Here is a 15886-nt window from a genome sequence, read left to right as displayed (position 1 = left end):
GACTGTGTCAAAGGCTGCAGACTGACCGAGAATAATGAGGAGGGAAAGTTTGTAAGGATGGGTTTTTTTGGGGAGAGGGGTGAAGATGTAGATTCAAACGAGAGAGAGAGAGAGAGACAACACCTGAAGAGATGACACAGTTTACAATCCCAGCTAACATGGGGGCCAGGAGGGGAGTGTGGGAGATCAGTAGTTTTTGTGAATAGGATGGAGGGGACAGGAGGTGGGTCTGAGGGACAAGATGAGCTCCGAGAGGGAATGAAAGTAAAAAGTAAAAGTTATTTTCTAACTGAAATCTTGGTCTCTCAATTTCTACTCAAGATTAATAACAAAACATCTTTAATCTGACTCGATCATATCTATTCTGTTTCTTTCCCCTCAGGATATTCATGACCTGTTGATGAGGTAAGCAGATATAAAGAAACAGTTTTGTGATGTTATCACTGCTGTCTCTCTAACACACACTGATTTCCAGACCTGTTTTTACAGGAGTCAGATGGAGTTTCACAAGCCTGGAACTGTCTCCACTCAGTTACCTGTGGCTATCGCTGGTGAACCATTCAAATATATCAAAGTGTGGAGGGAAATGAGAGCCGTGATTTCACCAGGTATCATTCTTTGTATATTACTGTCTCCCTGCTGTTATCCACGTGATTGATGAGGTTTGACACACTGATGAAATGATCAGAAGATCAGAAGGAATAAAAACAGGAGTAGACCAGCCCAGTGAACCTGCTCTGATTTTTGATAAGATCATGTCTGATCTAATTGGGGCCTTTGCTCCACTTTCCTGCCTGTCCCAGATGACCCTTAACCCTCTTGTTGATCAACAATCTATGGAACTCGGTCATGAATCAATGACCCAGCCTCTGCTGCTCTCTGTGGTAGAGAATTCCAAAGACTAATATCCCTCTCCGAGAAGGAATTCCTCCTCATCTCTGTCTTCAATAGAGGCCCCTTCATTTGATGCTGTGTCACCTACACCTCAATTGGCCCAGAGATCAAACATCCTCCCAGCATCTACCCTGGTGAAGGAATCCCCTCAGAATGTTATGTTTCAATAAGACAACCACTTATTCTTCTAAACTCCAGTGAGTACAGACCAACGAGCTCAACCTTTCCTCATAAGTCAATCCCTTCATCCCAGGAATCAGCCCAGTGAACCTTCTCTGAACTCTGTCCAATGAGAGTCTCTCCCTCCTGATGTAAGGAGATCAGATCTGAACACAGTACTCAAGCTGCAGTCTCACCAATCCCCTGTAAAGTTGGAGCAAGTCTTCCCTACTTTACACTCCATCCCTTTTCCAATAAAGCCCAACATTCCATTTCTTTCCCACATTCCTTGCTGCACCTGGACACTAACTTTTAGTGATTGATGTACAAGGTCCCCCAGATCCCTCTGTACTGCAGCATTCTGCTGTCACTTTCTATTGAAATAATTTGCTGCTTTTCTATTCTTCCTGCCAAGGTGGGCAACCTCCCATTTTCCCACATTATACTCCATCTGCTAAATCTTTGCCCACTCACTTAACCGGTCTATATCCCTCCGCAGACACTTTGTATCCTCCTCACAACTTCCCAACCTCACTTTGTGGCATCGGAAAATTTAGCTGCAGCATATTCGGTTTCTTCATCCAATCGGGAATATTGATCATAAATAGTTGTATCCCCATCACTGATCAGTAATCTCAGGAATTTGGAAATATTACAACCAATGAATCCACTTTCTCTCCAGCCCCTCCTTGAAAATCCTGCGATGCAGGACATCAGGTCCAGGGGACAAGTCGTCTTTAATCCCATCGCTTTTCCAGATACTTTTTCTCTGGTGATCATGATTGTTTTAAATTTATCCCTCCCTTTTCCCTCCTGCTTTTCTCCAACACTGGATGACACCAGGTGTTGTTCTCTGTATAATTTGGGGTATTTTATTTCCCCAGGTTATAAGAAAACATTTATTTCATGATCTTTTGACAAGTCTAAGGGACATTGCCAGACCTCAACCCTGAGCACCGATTGGTCCCCACATGTCCCGTTGTCAACACTGATACACTCGGGCAGCATGGTGGCGCAGTGGTTAGCATTGCTGCCTCACGGCGCCGAGGTCCCAGGTTCGATCCCGACTCTGGGTTACTGTCCCTGTGGAGTTTGCACATTCTCCCTGTGCATGTGTGGGTTTCACCCCCACAAACTAAAAGATGTTCAGGGGAAGCTAAATTGCCCCTTAATAAAAAATAATATTAAAAAAACACTGATACACTTCCCCTCACTCCATATACCAGTTACCATGACTACACTCTGTCCCCTTCTGTGACCAAGCACAGGAACTCCCAACTTAGGCAGACTTCACCTTCTGTCTCTCCCTCAGGATTTTGTCTTGTAGTAAATGGAACTCAGTTCAGAGAAGTATGAGGTTAATGTATTGGGAGAGGGAAGATATGGCAAGGGAATAGACAATAAGTGGTAAGATAGTGAGCGTTGTGGAGGAAAAGAGGGAGATTTGAGTTTATGTCCACAGATGCCGGGCAGGTGGATAAAGTTGTGCAGATAACACACCGGATATTTTCCTGTACTGACCATGGAATAGAAAATAAGAGCAGAGAGGTAATTTAGTAGCTTTATTAAACACTAGTTAGTCTACAGCTAGAGTACTTTGTATCTTTCTGGTCAATGCGCTGGAGAGGTTACCGAGGAGATTAATGAGGGTGTTGGATGGATCAGAGAACTTGAGTTCTGAGTTATGATTGGATGGATTGGGATTGTTTTCATTGGATCCGAGAAGGCTGAGGGGAGATTTAATTGATGTGTATAAAATTAGGGGTGTCCTGAGTAGAAAGGAAGCCCCGAGTTCCATTACCTCGGGATCCATGATCAGGGAGAGTAGATACAGGGTAAGGGGGAGGAGGGTGAAAGGGGATTATTTTCACTCCGGGTGTGGTCTGGATCTGGGAAAGGAAGATTGAGGCAGAAACGCTCATCACATTTATAAAGTAATCAGATCAACACTAAAGGTGCCGACAGGGTTACGGAGCAGGAACTGGAAACCGGGATTGGGCTGGAGAATTAATTTGCAGCCGAATCAGGTTGGTCTGGAATTGCGTTTTTCTGTGAATCCCAGAATGTTTACAAAACAGGAGGAAACCAATCGGCCCATTGCGTCCCTGCTAGCCCATTGCAAAATCAACTCCCCAGGGCCGTTCCTTCACCTTATCTCTGCAGCTCTGCAAATTATATAGTTACATAGAAGATAGAAGCAGGAGGAGGCCTTTTGGCCCTTCGAGCCTGCTCCGCCATTCATCATGGTCATGGCTGATCATCCAACTCAATAGCCTAAACCTGCTTTCTCCCCATAGCCTTTGGTCACATTATCCCCATGTGCTTTATCTTGCCACCTCTTGAATATATTCAATGTTTAAGCATCAACTACTTCCTGTGGTAATGATTTCCACAGGCTCACCACTCTCTGGGTGAAGAATTGTCTCCTTGTATCTGTCCAAAATGGTTTATCCTGAATCTTCAGACTGTGACCCTGGTTCTGGACACACCCATCATTGGTAATATCTTCCCTGCATCGACCAGGGGCTGGTTTAGCTCACTCAGCTAAATCGCTGGCTTTTAAAGCAGGCCAGCAGCACGGTTCGATTCCCGTACCAGCCTCCCCGGACAGGCGCCGGAATGTGGCGACTAGGGGCTTTTCACAGTAACTTCATTGAAGCCTACTCGTGACCATAAGCGATTTTCATTTTTCATTTTCATAGTCCTGTTAGAATTTTATAAGTCTCTATGAGATCCCCCCCTCGTTCTTTGGAATTCCAGCGAGGGCAATCCCAACCTAGTCAATCTCTCCACACATGACAGTCCCGCCATCCCTGGAATCAGTCTGGTAAACCTTCGCTGCACTCCCTCGAGAGCAAGAACATCCTTCCTCAGAGAAGGAGACCAAAACTGCACACACAACCCAGGTGTGGCCTCACCAAGGCCCTGTATAATTGCAGCAACACATCCCTGCTTCTATACTCGAAACCTCTCGCCAACATACCATTAGCCTCTTTACCGGCTGCTGCAGTGCATGCTTACCTTCAGCGACTGGTGCACAAGGAAATCCAGGTCCTTCTGCACACTCCCCTCTCCCAATTTACAAGCGTTCAGGTAGTAATCTGTCTTCCTGTTTTTGCTTCCAAAGTGAATAACCTCACACTTATCCAAATCATATTGCATCTGCCGTTCTTTTGCCCACTCGCCCAACCTGTCCAGATCATGCTGTAGCATCCCTGAATCGTCGTCACAGTTCACAGTTTGAAGAATAAAGTGTTTGGCGCGAAATTGGAGCTGAGTCCACACTTGATCAGCCATGATCTCATTGAATGGCGGAGCAGGCTCGAAGGGCCAGATGGCCTACTCCTGCTCCTAGTTCTTATCTTATGTTTCCTCCACCCACCCAACTTGGTATCATCTGCAAACTTTGAGATGTTACATTTCGTTTCCTCGTCCAAATCATTCATATATATTGTGAATAGCTGAGGTCCCAGCACCGATCCCTGTGGTATCCCACTAGTTACTGCCTGCCAATTTGAAAAGCCATTAATTCCTACTCTGGTTTCCTCTCTGCCAACCAGTTTTCTATCCACCTCAATACATTTCCCCCATCCCATGCGCTTTAATTTTGCACAATAATCTCTTATACAGGACTTTGTCAAACGCCTTCTGAAAGTCCAAATATACCACATCGACTGGCTCCCCCTTGTCAACTGTACTGGTACATCTTCAAAGAATTCCAATAGATTTGTCAAGCATGATTTCCCCTTCATAAATCCATGCTGACTCTGACTGATCCTGCCATTGATTGTTCCTCTTCAGTTAATGATTCAATTCCATTTGAAAGCAGTGATTCAATCTGATTCCACCACACTGCATTCCTGACCCTAAACACTCGCTGTGTGAACAGGTTTTTCCTCATGCGAATGTGGCTTCTTTTGTCAATCAGTTTAAATTCTGTGTCCTCTGGTTCTCTTCTCTCAGGGGAACCACCTCAGCTTCTCCAATCTGTGTCCGTCACTGAAGTTCCTCCTCCCAGGAACCATTGTGGTGAATGTTTCCTGCTCTCTCTCTAATGCCCTCACGTCCTTCCTCAGGTGTGTTGCCCAGAACAGAGTTGAGGATTAACCAGTGTTTTATACAGATATAACTTTGTCACTCTATTCTGTGTTAATAAAGACTAGGGTGCTGCATTCTTATTAATCACTCTCTCTCAACTTGTCCTGTCACAGCTAATTGTGAAATGATGTTCTGTACATCAAGGTTTAGATCATTAATTTACACCAGGGAGAGTCGGGTGCGAACACTGACCCCTGTGAACATTGATGTATAATCTATGTCCAGTCTGACAACAACCAACAACTCATTCACCCCATTTCATATCCATGTTGCTGCTGTCCTCGTTATTCTGTACATTTACGATGTTTCTGTCTGTTAGGGCCATTGTTGAGTGAATGGAGCTGAGGGAATGGGGAGGAATTTCTTCAGACACTCTGTCCCTGAGCTTCCACAGTTCCTGGGCTGAGGAATGTGGTGATGTCCCATCACTGTCTGTACACGTCCCGTCATTCACTCCTGTTTTTCTCACAGTAACAGCTTCCCAATCATGTTCTCTTCCAGTTCCAGCAACTCTCACCCTGGACCGACAGACAGCACACGATGAACTCATCATTTCCAAGGATCTGACTAGTGTGAGGTATGACGACAAGCTCTTTTTCACCCTCTTCTAATGAACCAAAAAGATTTGATAACTGCTTGTATGTTTTGAGCTCGCAGAGTTTCACATCAGGGAGACACTACTGGGAGGTGGGTCTTGGAAACAAGACTGCCTGGATTGTGGGTGTCTGCAGAGAGTCTGTCAACAGGAAAGGAAACATCACACAGGTCACCTGAGAATGGATTCTGGGTCATCGCCTGGCTTTCTGGCTGGAAATCAATGAAAATTCCGTATGCCATCTCCCAGCTGAAAGTGAAACCCTGGAAGTGGGAATTTACCTGGATTATGAAGGAGGACAGGTATCATTTACGATGCTAAGGACATGTCTCACCTGTACACCTTCACTGACACATTCACCGGGAAACTCTATCCATCTTTAGTCCTTGTGTTAATATCTTTGGTAATAACTCTGAGCCACTCACACTGCTCTCTGGGTAACACAGTGCGACACGTTTGGGAGGTCGGTAGTTTTAGTGAGAAGCCTGATTCACTGTCTGAACAGCTCATGTTGTCCTCATTCTCTGCTGTGTGCTGTCAGGGGGTGAGTGTGTTTCTGTATTGTTTATTCTGTAAATTTAACTCAGATTCTCCACCCATCCCACTGTCCCATCTCAATCTAATGGGACCCATAACACTGGACTGGTATAGAATGAAGCAAAATCTCCTGAATTGTGGTAACTGTGCCCAGCTCTCGAACAATTCATTGTGAATCTTTATTTTGTTTCCTCCCTTGATAAATATTTTATTTGAAGACGGGACTGACACCTTGTGTGATGATTATTGATTCAGTGAATGAGTAGAAAGAATGTTTTTTCACTCCTGTATGGATGTGGGTGTCGCTGGCTGAGCCCTCGTTGCCCGTCCCTAATTGCCCTTGAGAAGCTGGTGTAGGTACACCCACTGTGCTGTTAGGGATGGAGTTCAAGGATTTGGACCCAGCGACAGTGAAGGAACAGCCGATATGTTTCCAAGTCAGGATGGTGAGTGACTGGAAGGGAACCTCCAGGTGGTGGTATCAGGAATGAGAATACCAGAATAGGTTCCGGAGTAGGACATGTGACCATTCGGGAAGATCCTGTCGGAACATCAACATTGATTCCACTTTCCCATCCTATCCCTTCATTCCCTTTGTACTCAGGAATATATCGCTCTCTGTGTTGAATATACTCACTGACATCTCACCGAGGGAGAGAATTCCAAAGATTCACAACTCTCTCTGAGGGAAGGAATTTCTCCTCATCTCAGTCTAAAATGGACGACCCCTTATCCTGATTCTGTGACCCCTCGTTCTAGACCAGTTTCAGCATCTACCCTGTCAGGATCTCTGAGAATTGTATATGTTTCAATAAGATCATCTCTTATTCTTCTAAACTTCAAAGAATATAGAGCCATCCAACTCAATCCCTCCTCATATCGGAAACCGTTTCATTCCAAGAATCAATTCCGTGAACCTTCATTGCTCCCTCTAAGGTAAGTATATGTTTCCTCAGGTAAGGAGACTGAAACTGTCCACAGCCCTCCAGCTGTGTCCACACTCAATACCTGTTACATTGCAGCAAGACTTATTCTCTGATACTTCAACCCCATTGTAATAAAGGCTGAGATACCATTAACCTCCCTAATTGTTCACTGTCTCTGGTGGTTAACTTTCTGTGCTTCATGGATACACAAATCCCTCTGATTCCCAACATTTAAAACTCATTTTTTAAAAATATCCTGAGATCCTCATGTCAAAGTGATAATTTTATAAAAAGGTATTGGGTATTGAGCCCCTCCAGCCTGTTCCACTATTCAGTTCACTCACAGCTGGTCTGTATCTGAACCACATTTACTCACCTTCGTTTTATAACCTTTGTGTGAAGAAGCGCTTCCTGAAATCCCCCCCCTTGATCTCTCTCACCCTGACCCACACTTTCCCCATGTTGGCTGGAAGGGCTTTACATGGAGCAGCACCGCCATCTGCTGGCACAATTGTGAATGACCACTTGAACTGTCCGTTGCCTTTAAACTGGAGATTAGATTCAGTGAGGACATAAATATGGGAGTCACTGAGAAATCCAATAGGGAATTCAGGAGAAATATCTTTACCCAGGGAGTGATTAGAATGAGGAGGTCACTGCCGTTTCACTGAGAACAGGGCAGGGGACGGGGGGTAAAATAGAGGGAGTGGGTCCCTTGCCACCAGTTCAGTGCTGGACTCACTCTGACTGGGTTTGGGATGGATACGAGGCCCTTGTTTCAGGTGAAGCAACATTTTAATTTCAGGTGAAGCAACATTTTAAAGTCTGGGCTCAATGGCAGCATTTACACTCACAGTGACTCCCAGTGGGAAGTCAATGGAAAAGGGATATTGTCCAGAGTGTTCAACAAGAGGCTGATTCACTGTCTCCCATTGAGTGCTGCCACCCGCCAGTTGAATATCCTATTAATGAGCACCACTGTCTCAGTAACATGTCTTGTGAGATGATTCACAAACTGCGGGTGAAGTAGCCAACAGCAGAATCAGCTTCACAATTTGTTCAAACTAACAGAAGATTAACAAGTGGATGGAGCAGGAGCTGAACAGGAATTTAAAGATGTTATTAGGCAGTCAATGTCCCAGCTCCTGATGTGTAAATGTGATCTGGTGGCTGACAGAGCCTGTCCCTTCATCACTCTCCAGTAAATGGAAGCTCAGCCCAGCTAGGGTGTGTCTGTGTATGTGTGTCTCTGTGTGTGTGTCTGTATGTGTGTGTCAGGGTCTGTGTGTGTGTGTGTGTGTGTGTGTGTGTGTGCCAGGGTCTCTGACTGGGACTGAAGACTCCCCTCAGGACAGTTTGCACAACAAAGACTTTGATTCAGTCAGAGGGAACAACAAATTACATTTATGTAGCGCCTTCCGTGTCGTAAAACATCCAAAATCCTTACCATGACTGTCTATAGGTGCTGACAAATGTTGCAGAAGGTATACTGTAGACAAGCGATGTGAGGGTACATTCAACGAATTTGCAACAGGCTCGTAACTGAGACTAGGCATGACGTATGGTGTTTGACCGTGGGACAGGAGGCATGAGAATCGTGGTGTGTCAGAAGGATAATTAGTTTGGAGTAATTGATTGATGGCTAATTAACCAATCACCTCTTCAGTGATTGACACTTTCCTGAACGAATCAAGGAGGTCTCAGCTGAGAATGAGAACAATGAAAGTAAAAAAGGGTCTAAACCATAGATAAAGATTCCCTTAAGAATGTGATCAGTATGACTGATCACGAGAAATATTTTAGCCTTCCGAGACTCTTAAAGCATCCGTGAAAATTACTTTTAAAGCCTTTTGTTGAAATGACATCTATTTTGTAACTTTTGCGGACTTTGAATCTGTTTCTTTCACTTTTCAGTATCTCAAGGACTTTTCAATGTACTCTCAAAAGTATTTCAATATATTTTCATGTAAATGTATTAAGTGAATTATTGAAAAATAAAGAGTGCTTGGATACCTCGAACCGGACTACCTTATCCTGATTAGAGATAAGAGGATCTTTCCTTGGCAAGCTTAGCCGGGAGAGCTAAATGAGGAGATCCCGAAAGCCTTACCGAAGTTCCGGACATGGAAGAACAGAAGCGAGGTAAGGGACCTGCAAATCTGTGACCATGTGTAGAAATCGGGTGACCCCCCAACTCTCTTTCTGAACCGAATGTGTCCGGAGTGAACCGTGGCTGAAAGCATTGTTTCAGAGTTCAAATGGCAGCCGAGAATCTGCTAGCAACCTCTAGGGGTGGTCAAGATCCACCAGAGAAAGCGCAGCACAGTGGCGCAGTGGGTTAGCCCTGCTCCCTCACGGCGCCGAGATCCCAGGTTTGATCCCAGCCCTGGGTCACTGCCTATATGCAGTTTGCACATTCTTCCCGTGTCAAACAAAAAACAAAGAAAATTACAGCACAGGAACAGGCCCTTCAGCCCTCCCAGCCTGCGCCGATCTAAACCTGTCGCCTATTTTCCAAGGTCTACTTCCCTCTGTTCCCGCCCGTTCATTTACCTGTCTCAAATGCCTCTTAAATGATGCTATCGTGCCCGCCTCTACCACCTCTGCTGGTAAAGGGTTCCAGGCACCCACCACCCTCTGCGTAAAAAACTTTCCACGCACATCTCCCTTAAACTTTCCCCCTCTCACCTTGAAATCGTGACCCCTTGTAACTGACACCCCCACTCTTGGGAAAAGCTTGTTGCTATCCACCCTGTCCATACCTCTCATAATTTTGTAGACCTCAATCAGGTCCCTCCCTCAACCTCAGTCTTTCCAATGAAAACAATCCTAATCTACTCAACCTTTCTTCATAGCTAGCACCCTCCATACCAGGCAACATCCTGGTGAATCTTCTCTGCACCCTCTCCAAGGCATCCACATCCTTCTGGTGATGTGGCGACCAGAACTGCACCCAGTATTCCAAATGTGGCCTAACCAAAGTCCTATACAACTGTAACATGACCTGCAACTCCTGTACTCAATACCCCGTCCGATGGAGGCAAGCATGCTGTATGCCTCTTTGACCACTCTATCAACCTGCATTGCCACCTTCAGGGTACAATGGACCTGAACTCCCAGATCTCTCTGTACATCAATTTTCCCAAGACCCTTCCATTGACTACATACTCTTAATTTGAACTTCCAAAATGCATCACCTTGCATTTGCCTGGATTGAACTCCATATGCCATTTCTCTGCCCAACTCTCCAATCTATCTATATTTTGTTGTATTCTCTGACAGTCCTCCTCGCTACCTGCAACTCCACCATCTTAGTATCAATCTGCAAACTTGCTAATCAGAACCACCTATACCGTCCTCCAGGTCTTTTATGTATATCACAAACAACAGTGGTCCGAGCACGGATCCCTGTGGAACACCACTAGTCACCTTTCTTCCATTTGAGACACTCCCTTCCACCACTACCCTCTGTCTCCTGTTGCCCAGCCAGTTCTTTATCCATCTAGCTAGTACACCCTGAACCCCATACGACTTTCACGTTTCCATCAACCTGCCATGGAAACCTTATCAAACGCCTTACTAAAGTCCTGCGTGGATTTCGTCCCCACAAAAGATGTGCAGAGTAGGTGGATTGGTCATGCTAAATTTCCCATTAATTGGAAAAAATGAATTGGGGTACTCTAAATCTTAAAAAAAATTAAATTACCCAATTAATTCACAAAAATCAAATGACAATGTGATACTGCTTTTACTTCAGAGCAGCTGTGTAGGGTATGAATGGCAGTCATTTGAAATAGAATGTGTGGAAACCTGCTTCCTGTGATATATATTAATAATCTAGGTCTTGGTGTTTCAGGGCAACAACCTAGGTGTGTTGCAAACTTGACGCTGGTGGAGGGGGGGGGGGGGGGGGTGAGGCACTGGCCATGGGACAGAGGGAAAGGGTGAAGGGAAAAGGTCGTGACATAGCCTCCACCAGGGCTTCGGGGAAAGAATCATTGATCTTCCCCAGGGACTCCTGGAGTACGAGCTTCCCAGAGAGCGGGGGCGCAGGCCAACCACCTGGAACCTGTTCATTCTGACATAAAAGCCGGGCCAAAAACAGCGGCCCAGACTGACTAGTCCTCCCAGTAAAGGCTGTACTGGGAGCGAGATGCTGCTTTACGCATGACTTTGTACATAGTTAAAATAAATAATGTTCAATTTCTCCTGCTTCCTCAGTTACTAAAGGTGGCAAGATTTGGGGAGGGCGAGACCAGGTTTCTCGCAAGAGGGGTTCAAAGGTTATGGGAAGGGTAGGACAATGGATCAGGTATGCAAGGTGTGATGATAAGGTTGGGGGGCATAGGGATGAAGCTGCCAGGCCATGAGCTTCCTAGTTGGTAAATCTGAAGGCTATCACAGGTCCTCCGGCTCTGTGTGATCCTGACCATCATCCTCTGGGAACTCCTCCTCCACCCAGTACGTCATCCTCCTCCTGCTCCAACTTGTCGCCCCCCCTGCTGTGCCATGTTGTGGAGGACACAGCACGTGACCACAATCGGCGAGACCCTCCGGGGGCTGTACTGTTGAGCCGTGCCGGACGGGTGCAGAAAATGGAACCTAATCTTTGGGAGGTCTATGCAGCACCCAATGATGCTCCTGGTGGCAGAGTGGGCCTCATTGTATCGGCTGTCCGCTTCTATCTGGGGCCTCCGCACTGCCATCATTAACCATGACCTCGGCGGGTAAGCCTTGTCCCCCACTAGCCAACCCCATGGAGACCCTCGAAGACGACGGGTACCTCCCGAGTGTGCCAGGGTATAGGGCATCGTGCATGCTCCCAGGATAGTGTGCACAGGCAGACGTAATGTTCTGTTGGAGGTCGCACAGTAACTGAATGTTAAGGGAGTGGAACGTCTTCCTGTTTATTAAGGGCACCCCAGTTGAGTCGGTGCTCTAAGGGCGACATGGGTGCCATTGAGCCCCTCTCCCCTGGACTTGAGGCACCCCTCCGATGGCAGAAAGTCCTGCTGCTGGGCATCCTGCTGGGCCTAGTTCAGGTTGCCTGGGCCAACAGGGCGTCCGTCATGTCGCGGAAGCTCCTGTGAGCTGGTCTGCTAAACACCTCAAAGGTCGCCGCTCGAGCTGTGGAAAGAGCTGGAGGCGAAAAAATTCAGGGCACCTGTGAGTTCCACAGACACGGGGAGGAGGTGTCCTCCTCCTCCTCTTGGTGTCAGGTCTGCGAGAACGTGCCACAGTCTCCCTGTGAAGACGGAGTCTTTGTCGGCACCTTATCTAACCGCTCATCAATAGACCAGCGCTGGAGGAGGACAGCTCACCCCCTTGTCCTGGCTGAGATCTCGGAGGGGGGGTGTAGGGCTGGAGGAGGAGAGCTCACTCCCTTGTCCTGGCTGAGATCTCGGAGGGGGGTGTAGGACTGGAGGAGGAGAGCTCACCCCCTTGTCCTGGCTGAGATCTCGGAGGGGGGTGTAGGGCTGGAGGGGGAGAGCCCACCCCGTTGTCCTGGCTGAGATCTCGGAGGGGGATAGGGCTGGAGGGGGAGAGCCCACCCCCTTGTCCTGACTGAGATCTCGGAGGGGGGTGGGGCTGGAGGAGGAGAGCTCACCCCCTTGTCCTGGCTGAGATCTCGGAGGGGGATGTAGGGCTGGAGGAGGAGAGCCCGCCCCCTTGTCCTGGCTGAGATCTCGGAGGGGGGTGTAGGGCTGGAGGAGGAGACGGAGTCTTTGTCGGCACCTTATCTAACCGCTCATCAATAGACCAGCGCCTCCTGTAGACACATGGCCCACAGTAGCTCTGTCCTCTGATCCCCCTCCTCGGCCGAACGGGCACGGTGCGTATAGAGGGATATGGGTAAGTGGGACTAGCTTAATGATAGAAAACTGGGCGGCATGGACAGGCTGGGCCGAAGGGCCTGTTTTCATGCTGTAAACATCTCTGAGTCACACCGAGGAACATTCCAGAGACAGCAGAGTGGATAGTCAGAGGCTTTTTCCCAGGGTAGAGGGGTCAATTACCAGGGTGCATAGGTTTAAGGTGTGAGGGGCAAGGTTTAGAGGAGATGTACGAGGCAAATTTTTTTACACAGAGGGTAGTGGGTGCCTGGAACTCGCTGCCGGAGGAGGTGGTGGAAGCAGGGACGATAGTGACTTCTAAGGGGCATCTAAGGGGCATCTTGACAAATACATGAATAGGATGGGAATAGAGGGATACGGACCCCAGGAAGTGTAGAAGATTGTAGTTTAGTCGGCAGCATGGTCGGCACGGGCTTGGAGGGCCGAAGGGCCTGTTCCTGTGCTGTACTTTTCTTTGTTCTTTGTTCTTTGACTATGATGATTTGAGCCTCAGCGACAGGCCCTTGATTTCAGGTGCAGGCTCATGTGGTGCTGGATCTAGCCTGGGCTGGCCATGGCGCTCCTCGCCTCCCTGTATCTGCCTTGGCAGCTGCCACCAGCGTATAGCTAGCTGGGCTGGCTGTAAACCATACTCATCTTTAATCTGTAAGGTGGGGGAGAAGGAGAGAGAGTCGACAAATTCATCCATCCCGTGACCCTCAAGTCTTCCCAAATCCCATGGTCATCGTTCGTACGAAGGCTGACCAACCCTCACCATTCCCACCGCCCAACGCTGCCTTGAGGAGCTGCTGCCTACAACAGCTGGTTGGCATGGTCACGGACACTGCCCCATGTCCCCTCTTTTCACCCACGGCCTCCAGTCTGGGTGATCTCTCCCTTCACCTCATCAGTAATGGTGCGCATCGTGTTCTGGTGATAGTGGATGCCTCTGTGTGGCCCCATGGCAACGAGCCTCAGGCCCTGCCGACGACTGCCTCTTCCCCCGGAGCCATTCTTGGATGTTGAGCCTGGAGGCAGAATTGCTGGTTTGTCATTGACGAGGATGGGAGGCTCTCGGCTTGCAGGAATGTGAGAGAGGCAGGTGCTCTCAGAGGTGAGGAAGGATGCCCGGTGGGTGATCAGGATTGAACATCACGCCACCTTCTTCCGGCCGTGTGGCTACACTCCAGACAACAGGGCAGCCACTCGAGGACCTGGCACTTTAACAATAATTTACAGCCTTTCTTGTCTGATCATTGGCAGCGGTGTGTGTGGTGGAGATGTCCATATTGTGCTGGCTTTCAGCTCTTTCTTGAGGCTGAAATGAAGCTACCTGCCTGACGATGATAGTCATTGAGAGACGTGTGTCTTTGCTGGGAGCTTTGCAGTAAAGGTAAATATAGCCACTGTTTACAATAACGGCAGTGTCCCAAAGCAACTGTGCTGTCTGGGGCACTGGCTCACAACCTTTTCAGTAACATGGAGCACATCAACGAGACAAACAATTTCACGGCAAACCCACCTTTCTTTCAGCTCTGTCGATTGCTCACAATGCACCAACCGGCAATGGCCAATCACAGCCAAGGGGTAGGGCTGTCTCCATGGAGATGGAAGGTTGGCCCCTGCTACATGTTTTCGCAGATTCCACAAGGACTACCTGCCGTTTCAGGCCATCAACAAGAAAGATTGGAAAGGCAGTCGCTGGAATTTCCCAGTCTTCGGGATTCACTTGGCCTTCGGCTGCGCACCCCGGTCTCCAGGTTTCCTGACGGCGTGGGGCAGCTGTAATGGGAATCTCATTGACAAGCGGGGGAGTAGAGAATCCCGCTGCCAGCGAATGGCGCGCGGTCCGAGAAACACGCGGCTGGGAACAGGACAATCCAGCCCGTATCACAGCCAGCAACAAATCTCAATCATATTCATTAGACATATTTATGGCAGCATGGTGGCGCAGTGGTTAGCTCTACTGCCTCACGGCGCCGAGGTCCCAGGTTCGATCCCGGCTCTGGGTCACTGTCCGTGTGGAGTTTGCACATCCTTCCCGTGTTTGCGTGGGTTTCGCCCCCGCAACCCAAAGATGTGCAGGCTGGGTGGATTGGCCACGCTAAAATTAATTGGATGCTCTAAATTTATTATTTTTTTTAAGAAATGAGAGAGAGAGAAAGATTCCGATCGTTCCGGGAATTAACCTGAACCGTTCAGTTAAATTTGTTAATATTTGTCGCTGTCCCCTTTCTTGGCTGCATTTTTCAATTAGGTTCTGCATTTCTATATTATTCCATGTAAATAATTCTGAAGGCATTAAAATTGGCGAGTGCATGATGATTATGGCATTGATATGGCAAGAGGCAAATGGTAAGCCATTCCTGTGGCCTCCCATTCTTCCTGTAATTCATGTCTTCCCCAAACTCGCCCTCTTTTTAACTAAAATAAACAGGAGTTTCTCTGTCGGCTGATGCCGGAATCGGAAAACGCGATTGGGCGGCGAATTGATTTTCACGCCAAAATAGTGGGCGGTGCCAGTTTCACGCCAAATCGCAATTCTCCGGTGCCTTGACGGTGGCGTCAATGCATTCCACTCTGCACGTACAGTAAACACCCTTGGCATGTCATTAGTGGGCCTGACCTGGTATTTTCCGGGGCCGCCACGGTTCTCCACCGGGGCGAATTCCCGACAGCGTCGTTCACGTGTGCTTTCACAAATAGTGAACCAGGCACCGTGACTGCAGAGGGAGAGAGAGGGAGTAGGAAAGTGTCCAAGATTGCAATAGTTTGCTGAAAGTCGTGCCGCTGGCCAGGAGGCTTCTGTCAGGGCAGTGGTGGGGGGGGGGGGGGGGGGGGGG

General features: G+C 47.9%; 2 protein-coding genes across 3 annotated transcripts in view; one reads left to right on the top strand and one right to left on the bottom strand.

Annotated features, from left to right (window-relative positions):
- LOC119976501 overlaps positions 1–15886 on the bottom strand; it is a 188831-nt gene that overhangs the window by 46193 nt on the left and 126752 nt on the right. The gene's annotated exons all lie outside the window — the stretch shown is intronic.
- LOC119976341 (E3 ubiquitin-protein ligase TRIM69-like) lies at positions 387–6003 on the top strand. Of its 2 annotated transcripts, none has more exons than XM_038816810.1 (3): positions 387–405; positions 490–608; positions 5653–6003. In XM_038816810.1, exons 1-3 carry the CDS (start codon positions 401–403, stop codon positions 5760–5762), a joined length of 234 nt encoding a protein of 77 aa, XP_038672738.1. In that variant the 5' UTR covers positions 387–400; the 3' UTR covers positions 5763–6003. The 2 variants fall into 2 exon arrangements, with proteins under 2 accessions (XP_038672738.1, XP_038672737.1); XM_038816809.1 differs by having other exon boundaries at positions 398–405; positions 5623–6003.

The sequence above is a fragment of the Scyliorhinus canicula genome, chromosome 13 (assembly GCF_902713615.1).
Source record: "Scyliorhinus canicula chromosome 13, sScyCan1.1, whole genome shotgun sequence".
Taxonomy (NCBI): Eukaryota; Metazoa; Chordata; class Chondrichthyes; order Carcharhiniformes; family Scyliorhinidae; genus Scyliorhinus; species Scyliorhinus canicula.
This window is presented reverse-complemented; position numbering and strand designations above follow the sequence as displayed.